Genomic DNA, 27351 nt, shown 5'->3' on the forward strand with positions numbered 1-27351 from the left:
CCAACCAGGGCAGTATTAATAAGTACAGAGCTCAGAAGTATTTTAAGTGACATGACAATATATGTAAATTTTAGCAGTGTGATGCTTCCACCTCAAAAGGCTAAGGATTCATTCCTGCCAAAAGTGAATAACCCATTTCTTTCAGATTAGATTCAATCGAACAAACTCAAATTTAGGGTCATTCTGTAAAACAACTGGCCTTCTTAAAAGCATAAATGTCATGAAAGACAAAGAAAAGTTGAGGAATTGTTTCAAATTAAAGAAGACTAAAGAGAATTGACAACTAAGTGTAATGCAGGTTAATGGGCCAAATCCTAGATCAGAGGGAAAACTTACCAAGAGGTACTGACAGATTCTCTCCGTGACCAAACTTTACTCAGGTTCCTCTGAGCCCAAATAGGCCCTATCCTTGGGTATGTTCTAGATCTAGCCCCATTTTAGCAAGAATTCTGCTAAGTCAGTTTAGCCTGAATCCCCCACCCTCGATATCTGATCATCCTTGGTATCTGACCAAATTCCTTCCTGCACCTTTCCCCCAGGTGATGTCTGATCGTCCTGGCCTGCCTTCAGCAAGAATCCTATGGTTGGTTTAGCCAGAATTCCCCCTTACCACTGATGTTTCCTCTTAGTTTTCTATCCACCCACACTGCCCCATTCCCAATCCCAGGCTCCTTGCCTATAAAACTCCATTTCTCCTTTTTGTATTGAAATTGAGCCCACTCCTATACTGAGGTCTCTTTTCCCCTGTTGCAATAGTTCCTGAGTAAAATCTGGTTTTGCTGCTTTAACTACTGTCAGGGTCTGGTTTTTCTTTGACAATACTATAAAGTACAACTAGCACAATTTCATGATGGATTGTATAAGAGTATGATAAGAGTATTTTACAATGTTGAATTTCCTGAATTTGAGGCTTACACTGCAGTTTCATAAAACAGGTGCTGGCAAACTTTTTCTATAACAGGGCCAGATAGTAAATATTACAGGCACAGAGAGCCACATATAGTCTCTACCACATATTCTATTTTGGTTTTGTTCTTTACAACCCCTTAAAAATGTAAAACCAGTTTTAGCTCAAGAGCTTTGTAAAAATAAGGGCTGAATTTGACTCACGAGCCATTGTTTGCCAACCCCTGATACAGACAATGTCCTTGCTCTTTAAAAATATGCAATGAATGGGCTTCCCTGGTGGTGCAGTGGTTGAGAATCTGCCTGCTAATGCAGGGGACACGGGTTCGAGCCCTGGTCTGGGAAGATCCCACATGCCGCGGAGCAACTAGGCCTGTGAGCCACAACTACTGAGCCTGCGCTCTGCAACAAGAGAGGCCGCGATAGTGAGAGGCCCGTGCACCACGATGAAGAGTGGCCCCTGCTTGCCACAACTAGAGAAAGCCCTCGCACAGAAATGAAGACCCAACACAGCAAAAATAAATAAATAAAATTAATAAACTCCTACCCCCAACACCTTCTAAAAAAAAATAAATTAAAAAAAATTTTATAAATTAAAAAAGTTAAAAAATAAAAATATGCAATGAAGCATGTAAGGGTAAAGAGTCATGATGGCTGCAACTTACTCTCAAATGATTCAGCAAAAATAATAATAATGATAACATGTGAGAGAGAAAATGCATAGCAAAATATTCACAATTTGTAAATCTATGTGAAAGGTGAAGGGAATTAACCATACTACGCTTACAACTTTTCTTTAAATTTGAATTTTTTAAATAAAAAGTTTTAAAAAAGCCATAGATGTCCCTGGGGTTTTAAACCCAGAAGCCTCAATGTGCAAGCCTGGAGCATGGTTCTAGTGGCTCAGGAAGAAAAGAATGAGAACTCCCACAAAGCAAAAGGTATCCTGTCATCAAGGTCATTTCAGTACATACCCATGGGTCCAAAGGTATCTAGATTCTCCTGTCATCACCAGCAAACTCCTACAAGGCAGCATAACAGGCACTGTGACACCACCTGGGTGCTTAAAATCCATGACAATCTTGAAGTAAAGACAAAAGCATAAAGATCAATCCAAAATGTCATGTACTCCAAGAATAAGAATGATTCTGGCTATCCTTCTAGGCTAATAGAGATTAAAACATGGTAATGCTTATAGGATGGCATAGCACAGAGGTTCTCAAACTTTAGTGTACATAAGAATCAACTGAATGACTAAAAAACATATTTAATCCACAGAGAGACTCAGTAGATGTATCATGAGGCTCAGGAATCTGCACTTCTAACATAATTCTAACATAATTTCTAAGGAAATTATGATGCGGATGGTCTGAGGAACACACATATACTATGCAAAACACTAGGGTAGTGGTCAAACACAAGGACTTAGGAGCTGAAACATTCATATCCTGGATTTTTCATTTACTGGCCATATGATTCAGGACAAGTCATTTAACCCTTCTGTGTCCAGTTTCCTCAACTCTTACAGGATTGTTAAGTGGATATAAATTACAGTATCTGGTACAACATAAATACAAAAAACACTATTATTATTCATAGAAATATTGATAATTCATAATATAAGGGGAAGTAACTATTAGATGCAGATTCTCATATAATCCATTTGTCTTTAAAGTCATGCAACATTTTGGATTTTAGAGACTGATTTACAAGAGATAAACAAAGAACACAGGAGGATTTTCAGCAATTCTTCCTAAATTATGATCAAATATTATAAATAGCAACATATAAAGGTACAACAGCCGAGAAAATGTTTTTGTGCTCAGGAACCCAAACACTGATGACTTCAGTCTAAACGTAGCAGCAGCTAACAAATGTGAATTTTAAAAAGGCGTGTGACAGGGCTAAAAAATATTTAAATGAACAAATCAATCCATCTGAAAAATAAATATGACAACCAAATATCAGTGGGATAATATAATTTAGCATAGTACCTTCATTAAAGGTAAACTTGGCACAGTACCTGGCATCAAAGAAAGCATTCAGTAACTGTTACCTACTATTATTAATAATAATATTGGATCAAATTAGATAATACACATGAAAATTCTTTGTAAACTATACAAAATTATACAGATCTAAGCTGGTTTTTTCCCCTTCTCATCTGCCATTCCAATCTAAGTATGGAAAATAAAGTAAGATGATAGAATTTAATTTTCCAAACAATTATCTGTTCCAAATGATGACATATAATTTCAAATAGTCATACTCCAAAAGCATTCTATTTTATAAACACTGTAGATAAATTCTGAAGTTTTGGGTGTGAAATGAAACTTCCCTGAAACGTATAAATAAAAGATGGACTGACAGACAGAGGGTGGTTAGATGAACAGATATTTAATAAAGCAAGCATATTAAAATGTTAACTGTAGCATCAGGTGGTGAGTATATATACTGTATAATACTAACTTTTCGGTGTGAAAATTTTCATAATAAAACGTTAGGAAAAGGGGAGAAAACCCCACTGTGGCCCATTTTTAAGCCATTATATATAGGCTTCAATTTTCTGAATAGACACTAAGGTCCACACATAAGAAAAAATAATAGCGTATTTATTAATTACATTATTAGAGATGATCAGTTGTGGCTTAAAGGAATGAAAACTGTCTGGGTGAAAACTCTTGATGGGAAAATATTCTGAGAGACTAGACTATAACTCATTCATTAGACAAATATTTATTAATCACTGTGTGAGGCGTCAAAGACTCCAATGGTGAATAAGAGACATATTCTCTGCCCACCTAGAGATTACAGTTTCTGGCTAATTAATATTCCACATGTTTTAAAAATACAAAATACATATATATTTGTGAAATTCAAACACATCCCCTCCTATCAACAGAGTAATGATTTTAAAATAGGGAAATCTCAGTTTAAACAAATGATTAGAACTGACAAGACAAATACAAACATGACACTAATTAATGTGGAAACATTTGTGCTGAAATATAAAAGCCAAGTTTCAAGGAAGAAAAATACACTACCAAATAATCCAAATGTTATGGGAATTATGTTAGAAAATGTACAGAATACTTATTAATGATTATAATTGATGATTACTGATTTACTAGAGAAGCTCACAGAACTCAGGAAGACAGTTTACTTACTGTTTATCAGTTTATTATAAAAGGATATGATAAAGCATACAGATGAACATCAGATGCAAGAGATGTATAGGACAAGGTAAGGAGTACAGAACATCCATGCCCTCTCTGGGCACACCACTCTCCCAGCACCTCCACGTGTTCATCAACCTGGAATCTCTCTATACTACTGGGATTTTTATGGAGGCTTCCTCATGTAGGCATGATTAATTATTAACTCCATTTCCAGACCCTCTCCCCTCTCTGGGAAGTTTTTGTGAATTTAAGGAAATGACTCTTATTTATAAAATTAAATGTACATTTTCTATGAAAATCAAATTTTCCTTAAAATATTCCATCATAAAAATAAAGTATTATCAATATCATCACAGTATCTGTATCTGAAATATAATGCTTGTGGGACTTCCCTGGTGGCGCAATGGTTAAGAATCTGCCTGCCAATGCAGGGGCCATGGGTTCGATCCCCAGTCCGGGAAGATCCCACATGCCGTGGAGCAGCTAAGCCTGTGCACCACAACTACTGAGCCTGTGCTCTAGAGCCCGTGAGCCACAACTACTGAGCCCACGTGCCACAACTACTGAAGCCCACATGCCTAGAGCCCACGCTCTGCAACAAGAGAAGCCACCAAAATGAGAAGCCCATGCACCGCAATGAAGAGTAGTCCTCACTCACTGCAACTAGAGAAAGCCTATGCGCAACACAGCCAAAAATAAATAAATAAATAAATTTAAAAAATATATAATGCTTGTTAAAGGCCAAAAAAAAAAAAAGATTTTTTTCAAAAATTCACTAAGGACTCACAATAAGTAGTGCTTGCCAGCAACTGCTGAATCATTCTGCCCTGTGACAGCTTTGTTCCACAGGAGCTTTTTCCAATTATTCTTTTTGGCTTTACCTATATTCTTTATTTTCTGAGATGGCAGAGTCAATAAAGATCAAGTTCCCAGCAAGCTCATGGTAAGACAGGAGGGAAGGGGGCAGGGCACAATCATTAAAAGAATGACACAGCCATTGAGGATACAATAAAAACTAATCCGCCTAATTAGGCCCAAGATGGCAGAAGATTTGACTTCCAGTAGACCTTGAGCCTTATTATAATGCATTAGCTTATTGTAACACATTAGCATGCTAAATGACACACCCATAGGCACAGTGATGGTTCCCAGGCTGACCACAAAAGGCCAAAAAGTGGGCTGTGGCCCAGTTCCTGGAAATCTCCATCCCTTCTCCAAAACAGTTAGAATATTCCTCCCACTCGTTAGCATATGTAATTACCCAGCCCATAAAAACTAACCACCCCCACAGCCTGGGACCCCGGTCTCACCTTCTGAGACTGACTACATTCTGTCTATGGAATGTGTCTCTCTCTAAACAAACTTTCATTTACTATGGCTCGCCCTAGAATTCTTTCCTACGTGAAGCCAAGAATCCTCACTTGGTAGCTCATCCCAGGAATTCACCCAAGACCTGGGACATGACCATTCTCTCACACTCCCTTCTCCTCCAACAATGGGGCATGACTGAGGGTAATGTTCAGTTCAAAGCAAACAAACAAAAAATCCTAGACATTCCGATCTTATAAAACCTTTAACACAACCAAAATACAACAGAAAAAAAAACCCAGACACAGCTATCACTCAAGTATTTACTCAAATAAAGATAAGATGCAGGGACTTCCCTGGCGGTACAGTGGTTAGGACTCTGGGCTCCCAATGCAGGGGGCACAGGTTCAATCTCTGGTCGGGGAACTAAGATCCTACATGCTGCATGGCACAGCCAAAAAAAAAAAAAGAAAAAAAAAAAGATAAGATGCATAACAGAAAGTACATGAAACAGATCTCCTCCATGTTGGCTAAACAGGAAAATGAAAAAACATATTGCTACTGGGAACACTTCAGAGAAAGAAGACAAACTTAATCCTGATCCTTATTGGTTAAAAATAGGCTGAGACCTTTAATCTTTTGAAACCCTTGAGGGTATATCAACAAGAGACAATAAGAGGTAAAGAATGATGTGTGATTTATACAGAATGATGAAAGCTGAGAGGACAGAAGTGACTATATTTAGCTGGAGAAAATATTTCATACCTGAGAATTTAGCAGACTAGAAAGAAGTCCACCTGTTTCCCATAGCCTGCCAAATCTAAGTTGCCCTAACTGGACCCACCTGTAACTGAGCAGGACCCTATGGGGTCTTCCTGGGACAGACCCCTCCCCCATATCGTCTGTCTTAGCTCCTCTCTGAAGTACCAAGATAATAGTATCTGACGCATATTTCCTGAGTTTTTTACATGCTAAAACCACCACCAAAGGAAGAAATTACTTAATGATTATGAGCACGTAGCCTCCAAACCATCTGGCACCTAAGGATTGATCACCATCAATCAATCAGAGAACTGTGCAGAAGCTGATCACATATCCTGGGACACCCCTCCCTCACCTTGCCTTTAAAAAAACTTTTCTGAAACCCTTCGGAGACTTTAGGGTTTTAGAGCATGAGCCACCCATCCTCCTTGTATTGGCACCTTTACAATAAATGCTGCCCTTTCCCTCACCACAATCCAGTGTCAGTAGATTGGCTTTACTGCATGCGGGCAAGCAGACCCAAGTTTGGTTCAGTAACAAAATAAAGTAAGTTTGCTTTTTATTTTAAACAGCAAACAAGTGATTCCACATACCTCATCATGGCCATGTCTGCCATGTTTGGACACGTGAGAAAGGAGAAGAGGAAAAAGGGAGACAGACACAACTGCAAGGATACAAGACTGAAGCTACAAACTACTTACAAAGGAAGAAATACAACAATATCAAAAATGTCTGTTAACATACGTTCCCTGGATTCATAAATATAGAATCCCACCATATCATGAGATAATTAGTCCATTGTGAGGGAGAAGAGCAACCCTGAACATTTTTAGTAAAACAAATATAACTTTTTGTCCTTCTACAAAAGATGACACTCCCAGAAGTATACTTTCCTAAGCTGAAAAGTAGCTGAAAGAGAAGCTTGTGGTATACCATATTTTTCCAAAGCAGAGGAATTAATAGGAATTTTGCCTAGGATATGTTGGAGACCAACAGCTGCTGTCAGTGACCTTTAAATCTCCTACCTATACTACATAAGTCTGCTTAGTTTCCATCCTTTAAGAAAAGTTAAAATCAAGGACCACAACAAACCAGTTTCCCAACACTAGGAGCCATGAATTCATTTGCTAAATTCTTTGAAAACTGGAATCTCAAAATTACCAAGTCTTGTGAAACTCAAAGGAAGGAGACAATGGCAGTAACAACACACTCTGGAATCAACACACAGCACATAGGACCTCCCATGTAAAAATGACTAAAGAAAGAAAACGAGCTCTGCTCCCTTGTTCTACAGTCAGAAGCAATTTTCTAAAGTACAGGCCTTAATAGTCTTATCAAGAGGGGGAAAAAGATCTCATACATGAAGTTGAGATGGTACCTTACGGCATATAACAGTGATCTGCAAGTAGTAGATGCAGCAGCTAAATACCATTGGGGCCCAAGGAACTTATTTCTCACTGCTTCTGAGAGAGCGTGTAAGAAGCTGAGCATCATTTCATGTTTCTAGCGTGAAAACTTTCCTAGTTGATCAGATACCATGAATACATTTAGGGGACATACCTGGGAACTTGTCTACAGTATTGCCTATGTGAAACAAGCAAAATTAGATCCGATTAAAAGTTTAAAAGAAAACACCACAAACAAATCTACTCTAGAGCACAACGTCAGCAAATTCCACCTTTCAAACACAACTCTACCTTACAAAACTAGGTCTCAACAGCTGAATAATAGATTCTGCCCTCTCTTCCTCTTCAGCCCCAAATACAGATGATTTTTCAATGGTTTTATATGGCTGAGCTCAAGAGGAATGTAAAATTAAAAGAAAAGGCACCTTTTAGTTTAATGGTCTAAGCACATTGCCAAATGCCATAAAAGAGAGCAAAATATACATTGCATAACAGAAAAATAAGCTTGAAAATGAACAGATGCCCAATTAGAGGCACTTTAGCCATCACTGAATATTCAATAGCTTAAACACCTATGAGATAATATGATCATGCTTATGTGTTTGCACTGAGACCACTTGCTATCAGCTCTCATTTATCACACTGTGGCTTCATTTGTTTGCAGGTACTGTGAAGTGAAATCCACCACCATCCAAATAAGGACTCTCAAAGCAAGATCAGTCACAAACCACCTCAGTAAAATTAAGTTTTCCTTTGTACATGATAAGGCTACATAGGTAATGAAACATTTTAGCTTAAATAAAAATTTTTTGGATTTTATCCTCATTTACTTGTTAGATTCTGTCTAGTAGATTATATTCCACAAATATTTTGGGGTGAATAAATGAATGAATAAGTTCATCATAAATAATTTATTTGAAAATATAGGTGGTGTATCGTACATTTTTGGAGAGAAGGCTTCCTAAATTCCATTTATTTATGTCCTGGGCTTTCCTCCTTAAGTAAAATAAATCACCAGATTCATATACACAGATAACCCAAATAAGACAGCTAGCACAACAAGAACAATAGTAGTTTTATGTATATCTATTCCTGAGGACCTGGCTATTCCTCATGAGGAAAAACTTACTATAGTACCTACCTCAGGCCTAGCATAGAATAGGTGATTGCTACACAATGAGGTATCACCTCACACCTGTCAGAATGGCGATTATCAAAAAGAAATAACAAGTGTTGGCATGGATATGGGAAAAATGCAACCTTGCATGCTGTTGGTAGGAATGTAAATTGGTTCAGCCACTAAGGAAAACAGTATGAAAGTTCCTCAAAAAATTAAAAATAGAACTACTATATGATCCAACAATTCCACTTCCGGGTATTTATTCAAAGGAATAAACACTAACTTGAAAAGATATGTGCTCCCTCATGTGCATTATTTACAACAGCCAAGACATGGAAGCAACCTAAATGTCCATTAATGGATGAAGAAAATGTGAGATACACACACACACACACACACACACACACACACACACACACACACACACACATTATTCAGCCATAAAAAAGGAGGAAATTTTGCCATTTGCGACAACAGGGATGAACCTAGAGTGTATTATGCTAAGTGAAATAAGTCAGACAAGAAAGACAAACATTGGGTTGCCCAAAAAAGTTCGTTCCAGTTTTTTCTGTAAGATGTTATGATCTCACTTACATGTGGAATCTAAAAAAAACATAACAAAACAGAAGCAGACTCAGATACAGAGAACTGGTGGTTCCAATGGGGAGGACGATGGAAGGATGAGTGAAATAGGTTAGGGAGATTAGGAGGTACAAACTCCCAAACTTACAAAATAAATTGGTCACGGGGATATAATGTACAGCATTACAATATTATTGACTATATTCTGTATCACAACATATGGCAACTAGGCTTATCGTGGTAATCCTCTTACAACGTATAAAAATATCAAATTTCTATCCTGTACACCTGAAACTAATATAATACTGTAAGTCAATTATACTTCAATTTTTTTAAAAAAACTGGAAAAAAAAAGTATATGCTTCCAGAGACACCAAATGGAGAAAACAATTACAGCAGATTTTCAGTGCAAATCGAGGTAAGTTTTCCCCTCTTTACCAGTTTTAATTAAAAACTATAGAGGGGGGCAGAGTCAAGATGGCGGTGTGGGAAGATGCAGAGTTCACGTCTCCCCATAACTGGGGTGCCTGCCGGACTCTGCTCGGGGAGCCTAACACCCAAGGAGGATGGTAGGATGTGGGGGAACTGAGGCGGGGAGAAGTGGAGTTTGGACAGGACCGGCACCGCTGAGGGGTGGCTGAGAGGGGAGAGGGGTTCCTACGCCTGGAGGGACCCTCAGGGGCTCGGATCAGGGGGGAGTGGGCCCAGCATTTCCCCTACCACATTGGCTGGGGAAGTCTGCCCGGTTCTCAGGCCGGGTCCTACGCCCTCAGAGGTCCCCTCCAGGCTGGGTTGGTCCTGGGGGAGTAGGAGGGAAGCCGGGAGAGAAGGATAGGCAGGCAGAAGGAGCCCTCAGGACCAGAGGAGCAGGAAAGGAGCAGAGGGCATTTGCCCCTCCCACTTGGGCACGGGGAGCCTGCTGACCTCCCAGGCCAGTCCCCCGCCCTCCAAAGCCCCCTCCAGGCTTCATGGGCCCTGGGGGCATATGAGGGAGGCCGGGGAGATCAGCAGAGGCAGGTGGAAAGGGACCTCCAGGACCGGAGGAGCAGGAGAGGAGTGGAGGGCGTTTGCCCCGCCCACTCAAGCCCAGGAAGCCTGCTGGGCTCCCAGGGCAGGGTCCCCCACCCTCTGAGACCAGGGGCAGGAGGCACTCCTGAGCCCCTTCTGTTCTGTTGAGCTTAAGCCCCACGCCCCACCCCACCACAGCCTTTCCCAGCCCTGTTGGTCCTAAACATAGGCCCACCCACTGCCCAAACATCACCCCTGCTTCGGCCCCACCCTCCACAGCCAGGGCCTTTCCCACCTTTTCTCTTCCTTTTTTTTACCATCCCGCAGAACTTGCAGGATCTTGGTTCATGAGCCAGGGGTCGGGCCAAAGCTCCTGCAGTGGGAGCTCTGAGTCCAAACCACTGGACTAACAGAGAACCTCAGACCCCAGGGAATATTCATCAGAGTGAGGTCTCCCGGAGGTCCTCACCTTAGCACCAAGACCCAGCTCTACCCAACAGCCTACAAACTGCAGTGTTAGAAGCCACAGGCCAAACAACTAGGAAGACAGGAACACAATCACACTCATTAAAAAAAGGAAAAAAAAAATGAGAGAGCAAAACAATATGTCACAGATGAAGGGGCAAGGTAAAAACCTACAAGACCAAATAAATGAAGAGGAAATAGGCAATCTACCTGAAAAGGAATTCAGAGTAATGATAGTAAACATGATCTAGAATCTCTGAAATAGAATGGAGACACGGATTGAGAAAATACAAGAATGTTTAACAAAGATCTAGAAGAATTAAAGGACAATAAAACAGAGATGAACAACATAATAACTGAAATGAAAAATACACTAGACGGAATCAATAACAGAATAACTGAGGTAGAAGAACGAATAAGTGAGCTGGAAGACAAAATGGTGGAAATAACTGCCAAGGAGCAGAATAAAGAAAAAAGAATGAAAAGAATTGAAGACAATCTCAGAGACCTCTGGGACAACACTAAATGCACCAACATTCAACTTATAGGTTCCCAGAAGAAGAGAAAAAGAAAGGGTCTGAGAAAATATTTGAAGAGATTATAGTCGAAAACTTCCTTAACATGGGAAAGGAAATAGTCACCCAAGTCCAGGAAGCACAGAGAGTCCATACAGGATAAACCCTAGGAGAAACACACCAAGACACATATTAATCAAACTAAGAAAAATTAAATTCAAAGAAAAAATATTAAAAGCACCAAGGGAAAAACAATACATAACATGCAAAGGAATCCCAATAAGGTTATCAGCAGATTTTTCAGCATAAACTCTGCAGGCCAGAAAGGAGTGGCAGGATATACTTAAAGTGATGAAAGAGAAAAACCTACAACCAAGACTACTCTACCCAGCAAGGATCTCATTCAGATTCGATGGAGAAGTCAAAAGCTTTTCAGAAAAGCAAAAGCTAAGAGAATTCAGCACCACCAAACCAGCTTTACAACAAATGCTATAGAAACTTCTCTAGGCGGGAAACACAAGAGAAGAAAAGGACCCACAAAAACAAGCCCAAAACAATTAAGAAAATGGTAATAGGAACTTCCATATCAATAACCTTGAATGTAAACAGATTAAAGGCCCCCCCAAAAAGACACAGACTGGCTGAATGGATACAAAAACAAGACCCATATACGCTGTCTACAAGAGACCCACTTCAGACCTAGGGACACATAAAGACTGAAAGTGAAGGGATGGAAAAAGATATTCCATGCAAATGGAAATCAAAAGAAAGCTGGAGTAGCAATACTCATATCAGATAAAATAGACTATAAAATAAAGACTGTTACAAGAGATAAGGAAGGATACTACATAATGATCAAGAGATTAATCTAAAAAAGAAGATGTAACAATTGTAACTCTTTATGCACCCAACATAGGAGCACCTCAATACATAAAGCAAATGCTAACAACCATGAAAGGGGAAATAGACAGTAACACAATAATAGTGGGGGACTTTAACACCCCACTTACACCAATGGACAGATCATCCAAACATAAAATAAATAAGGAAACACAAGCTTTAAATGACACAATATACCAGATAGATTTAATTGATATTTATAGAACATTCCACCCAAAAGTGACAGAATACACTTGCTTCTCAAGTGCACATGGAACATTCTCCAGGATAGATCCCATCTTGGGACACAAATCAAGCCTCTGAAAATTTAAGAAAATTGAAATCGTATGCAGCATCTTTTCTGACCACAACGTTATAAGATTGGAAATCGATTACAGGAAAAAAACTGTAAAAAACATAAATACATGGAGGTTAAACAGTGCACTACTAAATAACCAAGAGATCACTGAAGAAATCAAAGAAGAAATTAAAAAATACATAGAAACAAATGACAACAAAAACACAACAACCCAAAACCTTTGGGACACAGCAAAATCAGTTCTAAGAGGGAAGTTTATAGCAATTCAATCTCACCTCAAGAAACAAGAAAAATCTCAAATAAACACTCTCACTCTACACCTAAAGCAACCAGAGAAAGAAGAACAAAGAAAACCCAAAGGCAGTAGAAGGAAAGAAATCATAAAGATCAGAGCAGAAATAAACGAAATAGAAATGAAGAAAACAATAGCAAAGATCAATAACACTAAAAGCTGGTTCTTTGAGAAGATAAACAACATTGATAAAGCCAGACTCATCAAGAAAAAAAGGGAGAGGACACAAATCAATAAAATTAGAAATGAAAAAGGAGAAATCACATTTGACACCATAGAAATACAAAGGATTATAAGAGACTACTACAAACAACTATACGCCAATAAAATGGACAACCACGAAGAAATGGACAAATTCTTGGAAAGGTACAATTTTCCAAGACTGAACCAGGAAGAATTAGAAAATATAAACAGACTTATCACAAGTAATGATATTGAAACCATAATTAAAAATTTTCCAACAAACAAAAGTCCAAGACCAGATGGCTTCAAAGGCGAATTCCATCAAACATTTAGATAAGAGCTAACACCCATCCTTCTCAAACTCTTCCAAAAAATTGCAGAGAGAGGAACACTCCAAAATTCATTATATGAAGCCACCATCACCCTGATACCAAAACCAGAAAAAGATATCACAAAAAAAGAAAATTATAGATCAATATCACTGATGAACATAGATGCAGAAATCTTGAACAAAATACTAGCAAACAGAATCCAACAACATAATAAAAGGATCATACACCATGATCAAGCAGGATTTATCCCATGGATGCAAGGATTCTTCAATATATACAAATCAAGCAATGTGATACACCATATTAACAAATTAAGGAATAAAAACCGTATGATCATCTCAATAGATGCAGAAAAGCTTTTGACAAAATTCAACACCCATTTATGATAAAAACTCTCCAGAAAATGGGCATAGAGGGAACCTACCTCAACATAATAAAGGCCATATATGACCAATCCACAGCAAACAGCATAAGCAATGGTGAAAAACTGAAAGCAGTTCCACTAAGATCAGCAACAAGACAAGGATGTCCCCTCTCGCCACTCTTACTCAACATAGTTTTGGGAAGTCCTAGCCATGGCAATCAGAGAAGAAAAAGAAATAAAGGAATACAAATTGGAAAGAAGCAGCAAAACTGTCACTGTTTGGAGATGATATGATACTATACATAGAGAGTCCTAAAGATGCAACCAGAAAACTACTAGAACTAATCAACAAAATTGGTAAGGTTTCAGGATACAAAATTAATGCACAGAAATCTCTGGCATTCCTATACACTAACAACAAAAAAATCAAAAATATAAATTAAGGAAACACTCCCATTTACCATCACAACAAAAAGAATAAAATACCTAGGAATAAACCTACCTAAGGAAGCAAAAGACTTTTACTGAGAAAACTATAACACATGATGAAAGAAATCAAAGATGACATAAACAGATGGAGAAATACACCATGTTCTTGGAATGGAAGAATCAATATTGTGAAAATGACAATACTACCCAAAGCAATCTACAGATTCAATGCAATCCCTACCAAACTACCAAGGGCATTCTTCACAGAATTAGAACAAAAAATTTTACAATTCATATGGACACAAAAGACCCCGACAAAGAAAAATGGAGTTGGAGGAATCAAGCTCCTGATTTCAAACTATACTACAAAGCCACAGTAATCAAGACAGTATGGTACTGGCACAAAAACAGAAATATAGATCAATGGTAAAGGATAGACAGCCCAGAGATAAACCCACGCACATATGGTCACCTAATTCATGAATAAAGGAGGCAAGAACATACAGTGCAGAAAAGATAGCCTCTTCAATAAGTGCCAGGAAAACTGGACAGCTACATGTAAAAGAATGAAATTAGAACACTCCCCAACACCATACACAAAAATAAACTCAAAATGGATTAAAGACCTAAATGTAAGACCAGACACTATAAAACTCTTAGAGGAAAATATAGGTAGAACACTCTATGACATAAATCACAGCAAGATCTTTTTTGACCCACCTCCTAGAGAAATGTAAATAAAAACAAGAATAAACAAATGGGACCTAATGAAACTTAAAAGCTTTTGCACAGGAAAGGTAACCATAAACAAGACGAAAAGACAACCCTCAGAATGGGAGGAAATATTTGCAAATGAACCAATGGACAAAGGATTAATCTCCAAAATATACAAACAGTTCATGGAGCTCAATATCAAAAAAACAAACAATTCAATTAAAAAATGGGTGAAAGACCTAAATAGACATCTCACCAAAGAAGACATACAGATGGCCAAGAGGCACATGAAAAGATGCTCAACATCACTAATTATTAGAGAAATGCAAATCAAGACTACAATGAGGTATCACCTCACACCAGTCACAATGGCCATTATCAAAAACTCTAGAAACAATAAATGGTGGAAAGGGTGTGGTGAAAAGTGAAGCCTCCTCCACTGTTGGTGGGAATGTAAACTGATACAGCCACTATGGAGAACAGTATGGAAGTTTCTTAAAAAACTAAATATAGAACTACCATATGACCCAGCAATCCCACTACTGAGCATATACCCTGAGAAAACCATAATGCAAAAAGAGACATGAACCACAATGTTCATTGTGGCACTATTTACAATAGCCAGGACATGTAACCAACCTAACTGTCCACTGACAGATGAATGGATAAAGAACATGTGGCACATATATACAATGGAATATTACTCAGCCATAAAAAGAAACAAAATTGAGTTATTTGTAGTGAGGTGGATGGACCTAGAGTCTGTCATACAGAGTGAAGCAAGTCAGAAAGAGAAAAACAAATACCGTATGATAACACATATATGTGGAATCTAAAGGAAAAAAAAATGGTACTAATGAACCTAGTGGCAAGGCAGGAATAAATACGTAGACATAGAGAATGGACTTGAGGACATGGGGGAGGGGAGGGGAAAGCTGGGGCGAAGTGAGAGTAGCGTCGACATGTATACACTACCAAATGTAAATAGCTACTGGGAAGCAGCAGCATGCACAGGGACATCAGGTAGGTGCTTCGCAATGACCCAGAGACATGAGATAGGGAGGGTGGAAGGGAGGCTCAAGAGGGAAGGGATATGGGGATATATGTATGCATATGGTTGACTCACTTTGTTGTACAACAGAAACTAACACAGTACTGTGAAGCAATTATACCCCAATAAAGGTCTGTTAAAAAAATAAAAACTATATAATGGGACTTCCCTGGTGGTCCAGTGGTTAAGACTTCACCTTCCAGTGCAGGGGGTGCGGGTTCGATCCCTGGTCAGGGGGAGCTAAGATTCCACATGCCTCGTGGCCAAAAAACGAAAATATAAAACAGAAGCAATATTGTCACAAATTCAATAAAGACTTTAAAACTGGTCCACATCAGAAAAAAACAACTATATAATGAACTTTTAGGGTGTTGGAGGAACACTTAGGCCCCATTTTTTATATTTCCCTAGGAATGGAGAGAATCTCTATAGGAGTGAAAGTAGTAAGAACAAACCTCGCTCTTCTCCATTCCTTAACTTCCAAGTCCCCAGGAGAGAAGGCACCTCAGCTGATTGGTTAGCCTGGAGCCAAACCTGCTTGGATGAGCCCTTTCCTCTCTCCTTCTCAAATCCCGCTGGTTTGCAGAATCTAATTTATGCTTCCTCATGTCCTCTGTTATAGGGGCAGCCTCTGCCTCTATAGGAAAAGTCTCCAGTTGTACCAGTGTAAAGGACAGTATGTCTAATTCATAGGTGAATTATTAATAAGTCCACTTGGCTACAGATCCAAAGCCATGATCTTCCATGTTTTCTCAGTAGTTAAGTTGACAGTCTGATATTCATTTATCTTTCATTTCTCAATTGGTTACACAGAAGGAAAAAACAAAGATGTTCTTTACTGGTCCCCTAAAGCTACAAGCCAGGATAAGAGGTAAAACTAAAATAAACCAGTCAGAGAAGAGCTCTTTTCCCTTCCTGTCCTCATTATTTTTGAAAGCACTTAATAAGAATCCACACATGTAGTTGATAAGATGGTTGTCTTATCAAATACACTAGCTCTGTAGTCACATTATCAACATAATCACACAAGCTCAGCAAAAGTTAAAAAGCCAAAGCACTATAGTTAGTGATAAGAACTAAGCAAATGCAAACAAATACTAGTAAACAGTATTTGCATCCAGCAACAAGATCAGATTTTGAAACAACCTCATATTTTAAAGATTCTTACAGATCTGAAATTCTGATTTCTTTTTTTTTAATTGGAGTATAATTGCTTTACAGTGTTGTGTTAGTTTCTGCTGTACAATGAAGTGAATCAGCTATACGTATAGCTATATCTCCTCTCTCTTTTTTTAAAATAAATTTATTTATTTTTGGCTGCATTGGGTCTTCGTTGCTGTGCGTGGGCTTTCTCTAGTTGCAGCAAACGGGGGCTATTATTTGTTGCAGTACACGGGCTTCTCATTGCAGTGGCTTCTCTTGTTGCGGAGCATGGGCTCTAGGCGCACAGGCTTCAGTAGTTGCAGCACACAGCCTCAATAGTTGTGGCACACGGGCCCAGCTGCTCCGCAGCATGTGGGATCTTCCCAGACCAGGGCTCGAACCCATGTCCCCTGCATTGGCAGGCAGACTGTTAACCACTGAGTCCTCTCCTCCCTCTTGGACCTCCCTCCCACCACCCCCATACCACCCATCTAGGTCATCACAGAACACCGAGCTGAGCTCCTTGAGCTATACAGCAGGTTCCCACTAGCTATCTATTTTACACATGGTAGTGTATTTATGTCAAACCTTATCTCCCAATTCTTCCCACGTTCCCCTCCCCCCCCATGAACACATGTCCGTTCTCTATGTCTACATCTCTATTCCTGCCCTGCAAATAGGTTCATCTGTACCTTTTTTCTAGATTCTACATATATGTGTTAATATACAATATTTGTTTTTCCCTTTCTGGCTTACTTCACTCTGTATGACAGACTCTAGGTCCATCCACATCTCTGCAAATTACCCAATTTCATTCCTTTTTATGGCTGAATAATATTCCATTGTACATACGTATCACATCTCGAAATGTCATTGGACATTTTGGTTGTTTCCATGTCCTAGCTACTATAAACAGTGCTGCAATGAACAATGGGGTACATGTGTCCATTTCAATTATGGTTTTCTCAGGGTATATGCCCAGTAGTGGGATTGCTGGATCATATGGTAGTTCTGTTTTTAGTTTTTTAAGGAACCTCCATACTGTTCTCCACAGTGGCTGTATGGTTTACATTCCCACCAACAGTGCAAAAGGATTCCCTTTTCTCCACACCCTCTCCAGCATTTATTGCTTGTAGATTTTTTGATGATGGCCATTCTAACCAGTGTAAGGTGATACCTCATTGTAGTCTTGATTTGCATTTCTCTAATAATTAGAGATGTTGAGCATCTTTTCAAGTGCCTCTTGGCCATCTGTGTGTCTTCTTCGGTGAAATGTCTATTTAGGTCTTCTGCCCATTTTTTAATTGGGTTGTTTTTTTTTTTATATTGAGCTGCATGAACTGTTTGTATATTTTGGAGATTAATCCTTTGTCCGTTGCTTCATTTGCAAATATTTCCTCCCATTCTGAGGTTGTCTTTTCGTTTTGCTTATGGTTTCCTTTGCTGTACAAAAGCTTTTAAGTTGATTTCTATCTAAAATTCTATCTGCAGTTTGCAAGGATTGCTTTAAATCAGACTTTTGATAGCTTCTTTAGCAGTTCAAATAAAGTACAACTATTAAAAACAAGTCAATGAATAAACATGAACCTCTTATTATTCATTTGTAAAGATAAGGACATTACCCTCTACTACTCAAAGTTGTTGAAGGGACTGAATCATATACTATACGTGAAAAAGTTTATCACAATTCCAGACACTTACATTTTAGTTTTGTTTCTTTCATCTATAGCCTGCAGTTACTATCTTTAGCCACTAGATGGTAATGCTGCTACAGTAAATTATTGCAAAATGGAAGTCTGGATTTTATTTAACTTCTAAAAGTAAAATGTAAAAATTAACTTACAGGACTTTTCCTGGCATCTGATGAACTGATAGATAAAACTTTGGACACCTAAAAGAAGAGACTGTGATAATTTCACAGTCTGTAAGAAATGAAACTGTTAATGGTGCCTTTACATTTCATTTTTAAATCTTAATTCACTTGGATTAAGAAATGTGAGAAATCCTATGAAAAGGGCATTGTATAAGGTAAGGCATTTGTTGATAGCTAATAAAAATGTCTGAATATTTACCTCTGACCCCAAACTGAGAGAAACGATCTCATCCTCAAACGCAGAATGTGTGTCAATATGAGCAGGAATTCCTGAGATGGAAGATAGGATAACAGGTCACTTCATTTTTCCTTTTAGTAGATTTAAGACAACTCTAAATATAGCCTCATAGTATTAGAGTGAAAACATCATTTGATAAACTGGAACGTACTGTAATTTTAGTTAAAAGGAAACATTTAAGGTCAATGTGAATAAAATTAAACTAAGTCTAAACTAAAAATATAACTTCATGTTAAAGCACCATTGTGACCTGACTGTAAAATCAAGATTTGAGAGTCACTCCTTAACTAGAACATTTACTCAATCCCAGCCCAAGAGGAAGTGTGAAATATAACTAACAAAGTCATTTTGACCTCTGAATACTGGATTCCCAAGTACCTGTAGAACAAAAACAACAGCCAGGTGTGAAGACTAATCTTATCAATAACTAAGATATGGCTTCTTCCACCAGTCTCTCAATCTATGTTAAATGAGTATCTCTTACTTGAAAGGAACCTTGCTACATGGTGAGGGTACCTAAACCTAGTAAGACACAATCTCTGTCCTCAAGGAGCTTATAGACCAATGGAAAGACTGATAGGTAAATAAGCTATCATAAAACATCCTGATAAATGCAGAGAAGGAAAAAACGCCACAACTCCTGCCATTAATAAAACCCTCAATATCATTTGATTAGTACAAATATCAGACGAAGATGCTGCTAACAAGTGCAAAAAATCAATAACCTAAAGATTTTTTACTAAAATGTCATCCTAGAATTGTCTTCCACATTCTCGACAGAAGAGAAAGAAGAGCATGATGATCCAACCAGTTAGTCTTCTTCTATGTACCTGTAAATTATTTGATTTCTTCCACTTTACATGTCTCCTTTGTTTTTAAAGCAATCTTCTCCCTCTCTAAAAAAAAAATGTTGAGGGAGAACAAAAGAAAATCACAAATAGCAACTGTGTCTGTTTACACGTAGAGATGCAAATTCCTCAAGAGACTGAGCGTAGACTTGCAAATGGATTGAAATCAACACAGGTAACAAACATAAGCGTATTAAGAGTCAGTTCGAGCTAAAAAATACTATCTTTGATCTTAGAGTTATATAACCCACTTAGTTATGAAATATATGACTGGAATTTTAGAAGAAGAAATATTCACCATGCCCAGGTTCATACTGGTTAACAGTCAGTTGATCAGGTTTATGTTTAATGAAACCTTCCTTCAACCATTTCTCCAAAATGCTATCACAAATGTCCGGAAGACCTGAAACCAGTAATCATAAAGGTGAAACATATTAAAATATTTACTTTGCATGTTTTACTCAAGAATGAAAAAATAGTCACTATGATAAAAATCACACAGCTTTGGGGCTTCCCAGGTGGCGCAGTGGTTGAGAGTCCGCCTGCCGATGCAGGGGACACGGGTTTGTGCCCCGGTCCGGGAAGATCCCACATGCCACAGAGCGGCTAGGCCCGTGAGCCATGGCCGCTGAGCCTGCGCGTCCAGAGCCTGTGCTCCGCAACAAGAGAGGCCACAACAGTGAGAGGCCCGCGTACCGCAAAAACAAAACAAAACAAAACAAAACAAAATCACACAGCTTTTAGTTTAGTGGTCAGATCCAAACATAACAGTAAACTCACAAGCAAAGTAAAATTAAAACAAAATTTTAAGAATCTTTTGAAGTTATTTTATTGTTTTTATCAAATAAAATGTACAAAAGAACAATTTTACAGACAACAATTTTGGTATTTTGTAAAACGGAAATAAGATTATAACATTTATGATATTATATACTGGAAATTATCCTGACCACTTTCTTTTTTGTTATTTTAAATTATTTACTTTAAATTTAATTATTTTAAATTATTTCTCTTTAAAAAACATGCTTTTCAAAGTGGAACTAACTTTTATTGGAGTCATAAATGTTATTTCATGAGGCAAAGGAAATATTTAAATAAGATTAAAGTCATAAAAATACAGATAAATTTAACTCCAACGAACAATTCTACCAAAGGATTAATATCCTGATTATGTAGCAAATTCTTATTAATATATTTGACCACCCATTAGAAAAAACTGGTAAAGAAGATGAAAAAGAATTCACAGAAAAGGAAATAAAAATGGCCAACCTCACTAGTAATCAGGTGATTATAAAGTTAAAAGTTTTACAATATCACATGCTGCTAGGGGTAGGGGGAAGGAGGTGCACACTTCATGAGAGTATGTTGGTATAGCTTTTTTAGGGTGCAATTCGTCAGTGTCTATTGACATTTTTTTTTTTTCTATTGACATTTTTAAACGAACATAACTCTGACACAATTCTAATTTAGTAGTTTCCCTTGAGCAACTCTTGCTTTAATGCATAAAGAGGTGTATACAAAGATATTCACTGCAGCACAACTTGTAACAGCTAAAAACTAGAAATAGCCTAAATGTCTAGCAAAAGGAAATTAACTGAATAAGCTATTATTGAACATTCAGTAAAATGAAAACCTATATAAGATCTCTAAGACATATTGTGATAATGTGGCAATATATGAATATACAATTTATAACATACAATGTAATACTACGTGTTAACACCTATATACGTTTACAGGTTATTTGGATGTAAACTCATTTATAAGGATTGAAATAGTATACACTAAACTGTTAATGGTACTACTTCTGAAGAGGAGTATGGGAGTATGGATAGTGTTCAAGAGAAATTAAATTTAGCTTTATTTATATGTATAACATTTTTAACACAAAATGACACTATTTAGTTAATTAAAATGGTTTAAATTTAATCAACTGTTTCATAAGTTTACCTACAAATGACAAATGAAAAATAATCTCAACCATGATATCCTAATATTATTAATATATTAATTTTTACCAGCCCTTATTATTTATTAACAGTTACTGGGTTTCCCTGGTGGTGCAGTGGTTAAGAATCCGCCTGCCAATGCAGGGGACACGGGTTCGACCCCTGGTCCAGGAAGATCCCACATGCCATGGAGCAACTAAGCCTGTGTGCCACAACTACTGAGCCTGTGCTCTACAGCCCACGAGCCACACTACTGAGCCCGCGTGCCACAACTAGTGAAGCCTATGCACCTACAGCCCATGCTCCGCAACAAGAGAAGCCACCGCAATGAGAAGCCCGTGCACTGCAACAAAGAGTAGCGTAGCCCCAACTCGCCACAACTAGAGAAAGCCTGCATGCAGCAATGAAGACCCAATGCAGCCAAAAATAAATTAATTAAATAAATAAATTAAAAAAAATTTTTTTTAATGTATAAAAAAAACACAACAATTACTTACCCCCAGGTAATGGCTTATCTTTATCTACATGGTTGTTCTCATAGTGGAATTCATAGCCAAAATGCTTTACTCTTCTGTGTTTTAAGGATTTTTGAACTGTATGAAGAGAAGAAAGTAAACTATTTAGGAGAAAAAGAATTTGATTCCTCATGTATTTCAAAGTCAACTTTATGAATAAGGATTGGTTTAGTAATGGTAACTTTTGTTAACTGCTAAATTATTGTCTTTAGTAAAATGAAACATTCTACCTCATAGCTGCTATTCTTTTAAGTCTAAAATTGAAACAAACTTTTAAGGGTTTCACCCAGTCAATCTGAAAGAGCTAAACATGTCCACTGCCACTCATAAGATTGCTAATGATCTGGAAAAGAGTCAAAGTAACGAATTTATAAATTTCTCCAGGAGGTTCTTACTACATTATAATGATATGTTACTGAACTGCTGATTCCTCATAGGAAATTTGTCTTAGGGTGGAGAGAACCAAATAAGACAATATAGGGTTGTCCCTGGGTATCCTTGGGGGATTGGTTCCCTCAAATACCAAAATCCAAGGACAATAAAGTCTCTTACATAAAATAGTGCAGTATTTGCATGTAACCTTCATACAGCTTTCACATCCTCCAGCATGCTTTAAATAATCTCTAGATTATTTACAATACCTAGTACAACGTAAATGCTATGTAAATTAGTTGTAAATAACAACGTAAATGCTATGTAAATAGTTGCCAACATGCGGCAAGTTCAAGTTTTGCTTTTTGGAACTTTCTGGAATTTTTCTTTTTTCTTTTTTTTTTATTTATTTGGAATTTCTCTTTTTTTTCCAAATATTTTCAATCCATGGTTGACGGAATTCATGGATACGGAACAGACAACCAACTGTATATAAAACGGCTTATAAAAGTTAGTTGCACAAATGTTGACTAATAAATATTAATCAGTTTGGAGTTTTAAATTGATACCTATATAAATGCTATTTATTATTAATGCTCTTAAGAATTGTTGGTATGACTTACCTAACATTGTATCCAGGGTACTTTCAGTAATTTTGAGGAAACAGAGTTTTAATAAACCAAAGGAGGATAAGGCATTTTGCAGAAACTTTTAAATACCAGATTTAAAGTTTTACTTACAATTTTGATTGTCTGTATCTTCTGTCCAGTTAACACTTTCCAAAAGCATTTTCTCATCCTCAGAAGAAATAATGTCTTCTATTACCATGAGGCCTGGAGGCAAGGCTTGAAGCCCCAACTCTTTCCACTGTGCTGGGGAAATGAAATTAAAATAGTCAAAATACAAAACTTAAAGTTCTCATAGACAAATAATTCTGTCCAATAGCCATTTATCAGTTCATAAAACCCCAAACCTCATTTTTAGAAATAAGAATGCTGAAAGGCACACAACATATTAAAAACAAAAAATAAAGGCCAAGATAAAAATTATGGTACATTTTATCCACTGCAATTACCAATAGCAAATAGAACAGTATTTACTTAAATATTTTGTTTGAACACAATTAAGCCACTTTTTAAATCTCACTAAGAAAAAAGGTTTCTCATAATATCTACAGTATGCACCTCCATAAACAAACCAGATTCTAAATATTGAATAAAAAAAATTAAATACTCATTTTTGCTCCTATGGTCAAGTAATAGAAGAGTGTAAAACAACAGTATGGTGGTTTCTTAAAAAAACTAAATATAGAGTTGTCATATGACTCAGCAATCTCACTCCTGCACATACATCAGGACAAAACTATAATTCAAAAAGACACATGCACCCCAATGTTCATAGCAGCACTATTTACAATAGCCAAGACATGGAAGCAACATAAATGTCCATTGACAGATGAATGGATAAAGATGTGGTAAATACAAACATACACACACACACACACACACACACACACACACACACACACACACACACACTGGAATACTACTCAGCCATAAAAAAGAATGAAATAATGCCATTTGCAGCAACATGGAAGCACCTAGAGATTATAATACTAAGGGAAGTAAGTGAGAAAGAGAAAGACAAATACCATATGATATCACTTATATGTGGAATCCAAAATATGACACAAATGAAACAGACTCACAGACATAGAGAATGCACTTGTGGTTGGTTGCCAAGGGGGGCGGGCAGTGGGAGAGGGATGGTTTTGGGAGTTTGGGATTAGCAGATGCAAACTATTATATATAGAATGGATAAACAACAAGGTCCTACTGTATAGCACAGGGAACTATATTCAATATCCTGTAGTAAACTATTATGGAAAAGAATATGAGAAAGAATATATATGTATGTATATATGTATACATACATATATATTCTTTCTCATATTCTTTTCCACACACACACACACACACACACACACACACACACACACATATATAAAACCGAATCACTTTGCTGTACACCAGACACTAACACAACCTTGTAAATCAACTATACTTCAATAAAAAATACATTAAAAAAGTACATCTGGACCTAATAAAGGATTTCAAATAAAAAACACTCCAAAACTCATTTCATGCAATTTCTTACAGTGTTCAACATGCTGAATGGGGGAAAACCCAAGGACAATATTTTTTGATTAAGACTTATTCCTACAACATTGTAAAACAACTGTACCCCAATTTAAAAAAAAAAAAGACTTATTCCTAAAGCATACAATTTTCAAAAACTGATCACAAACACAAAATACGAAAAAATCTAGTTTTCAAAATCTGAAAGCTTAAGTCAGATTTAAAATTAAGTACATATTGGATTTCCCCAGTAGCGCAGTGGTTAAGAATCTGCCTGCCAATACAGGGGCCATGGGTTCAATCCCTGGTCCGGGAAGATCCCACATGCAGCGGAGCAACTAAGCCCGTGCACCACAACTACTGAGCCTGCGCTCTAGAGCCCGCGAGCCACAACTACTAAGCCCACGTGCCACAACTACTGAAGCCGGCACGCCTAGAGCCCATGCTCCATGACAAGAGAAGCCACCACAGTGAGAAGCCCGTGCACCGCAACGAAGAGTAGCCCCCACTCACTACAACTAGAGAAAGCCGGCGTGCAGCAATGAAGACCCAATTGCAGCCAAAAATAAATAAATTAAAGAAATTTTTAAAGAAATTTTAAAAATTAAGTACATATAGACACTGAGAATTATAACTTCTAAAATATATCTATAAAGGAGTTAAAGTTTCCTTTGAACCTTATTTTATAAAACATAAATTTGATCATATTCTACTCTCCTACCCACTCCCAGCATATCTAAACAAAACTCTTTAATTGCCTAAATAGGTGGCAAATGAATGTAATAGGAGGAGATTAGAAGTCTAAGTTCATCTCAATGTATCTCATTTCCATGGCTCAGTGGTGAAAAGATGTAATAATCCCTGCAGCAATTCTGTAAATCAGTCTACAAAGCTTTTATTTAAATTAGTTAACTTAATTAATTTAAATAAAATTAAATTTAAAAACGAAACAATCGTGTTGGACAGTACAGATATAAAATATGAACATATTTCCATCATCACAGAATGTTCTACTGGACATCGCCACTCTAAAGCTTTGGGGATCTTTGGTAGCTAAAGTTGCTCCTCCATAATCATGAACCTTGGCACGTAATCATTTGGATCACAATTAATTCCTAAGTGATTCATTGAAAGCTTCTGGGTAGACACTGTAAAATAAATTGGTGATCTAAATCCTCAACAATAAATTTTGAAAGACACAATTAGATAGCAGGGCTCCAAAATAACATGCATACATAATAAATGTATTGTTAGGTTGGTAAGCTATGTCTAAATCACCTCCCTTCAACTACTAGTCCCATGCCTGTACAAACTACGCACTTAAAGAATGTTTGTTAAACAAAAAGGGGTTGCTTAACTGACATTCAATTCTGTTTCACAATAACTGAAACTTCCAACTGAGGTAAGAAAAGAAAACGCACAAAAGCAAAAACCATTTTTAAAAAGATACCTGTATGATATACCTTTTTCTACAAAATTCAAGTACAGAATAATCTTTTGTCCTAAGTCATCCACTATTTCTTTTCCATTGAGAGTATCATAGGCTTTCTTGGATTCTTCTACAGTTTTGTATCTTACAAATGAGTAGGGCTTATTAGGTGGCATTAAGAGAGCATCCACCAATCCACACTTCTCTAACACCAGGAGCAGTTGGTTCCTACTCACTCGGTTACCCAAACCACCATTGGCAACAATCAGGCTCTAAAAAAAACAAAAAAAAGAAAGTAACATGAGCAATTGATATCAATCTGTTATTTTTAAATGAAATTTAAAAATAAGATATTGTAAATAATACTGATTTTTAATAGCCTTTTCAGTAAAATATTCATTTCTTAATGACCATATACATACAAATTAAAAGATAACTTTCACTGCTCATAAATTTAACACAATGAAACAGAAAGAGGAGGCAGAGAGAAGAAACAAGGATTTACGTAATACTTGCCTTTTTTTTTTTTTTTTTTTTTTGTGGTACGCGGGCCTCTCACTGTTGTGGCCTCTCCCATTGCGGAGCCTGTGCTCTGGACGTGCAGGCTCAGCGGCCATGGCTCACGGGCCCAGCTGCTCCGCAGCATGCTGGATCTTCCCAGACCGCGGCACGAACCCGTGTGCCCTGCATCGGCAGGCGGACTCTCAACCACTGCGCCACCAGGGAAGCCCAATACTTGCTTTTTTGCTAGACGCTGTGCTATATGTTTTTACCTACTCAATCTTCATTAACATAATCTTCACAACAATCCTACAAAGTGGGTAATATAAGCCCCACTTCATACAGAAAGAAACTAAAAATCAGAAAAATGAGGTTAAGATGGTGATTAGTTGGAGCTGGGTTTCAAATTTACTTCTGTCAGTTTCCAGAATCCATACTTTTTGATATAACCATTATACAATGTTTACTAAAAACTAAAGGTAAAGGTACTGGCTGGAAGAAAAAAACAATTACAAGTTCTATTGAACATAA

The 27351-nt window shown here is 37.4% G+C and overlaps 1 protein-coding gene across 4 annotated transcripts in view; it reads right to left on the reverse strand.

Annotated features, from left to right (window-relative positions):
• Window positions 1-27351, reverse strand: part of ALKBH8 (alkB homolog 8, tRNA methyltransferase) — a 72242-nt gene that overhangs the window by 35359 nt on the left and 9532 nt on the right. For all 4 annotated transcript variants that reach the window (XM_060157933.1, XM_060157937.1, XM_060157935.1 and 1 more), the window contains 6 exons: window positions 26354-26591; window positions 23493-23624; window positions 22363-22458; window positions 20215-20319; window positions 19030-19100; window positions 1881-1987 (listed from right to left, as the gene is read on the reverse strand). In XM_060157933.1, coding sequence (XP_060013916.1) covers window positions 1881-1987; window positions 19030-19100; window positions 20215-20319; window positions 22363-22458; window positions 23493-23624; window positions 26354-26591 — 749 coding nt within the window. The remainder of the gene's footprint in view (window positions 1-1880; window positions 1988-19029; window positions 19101-20214; window positions 20320-22362; window positions 22459-23492; window positions 23625-26353; window positions 26592-27351) is intronic.

Source organism: Lagenorhynchus albirostris, chromosome 9 (genome assembly GCF_949774975.1).
Source record: "Lagenorhynchus albirostris chromosome 9, mLagAlb1.1, whole genome shotgun sequence".
Lineage (NCBI taxonomy): Eukaryota > Metazoa > Chordata > Mammalia > Artiodactyla > Delphinidae > Lagenorhynchus > Lagenorhynchus albirostris.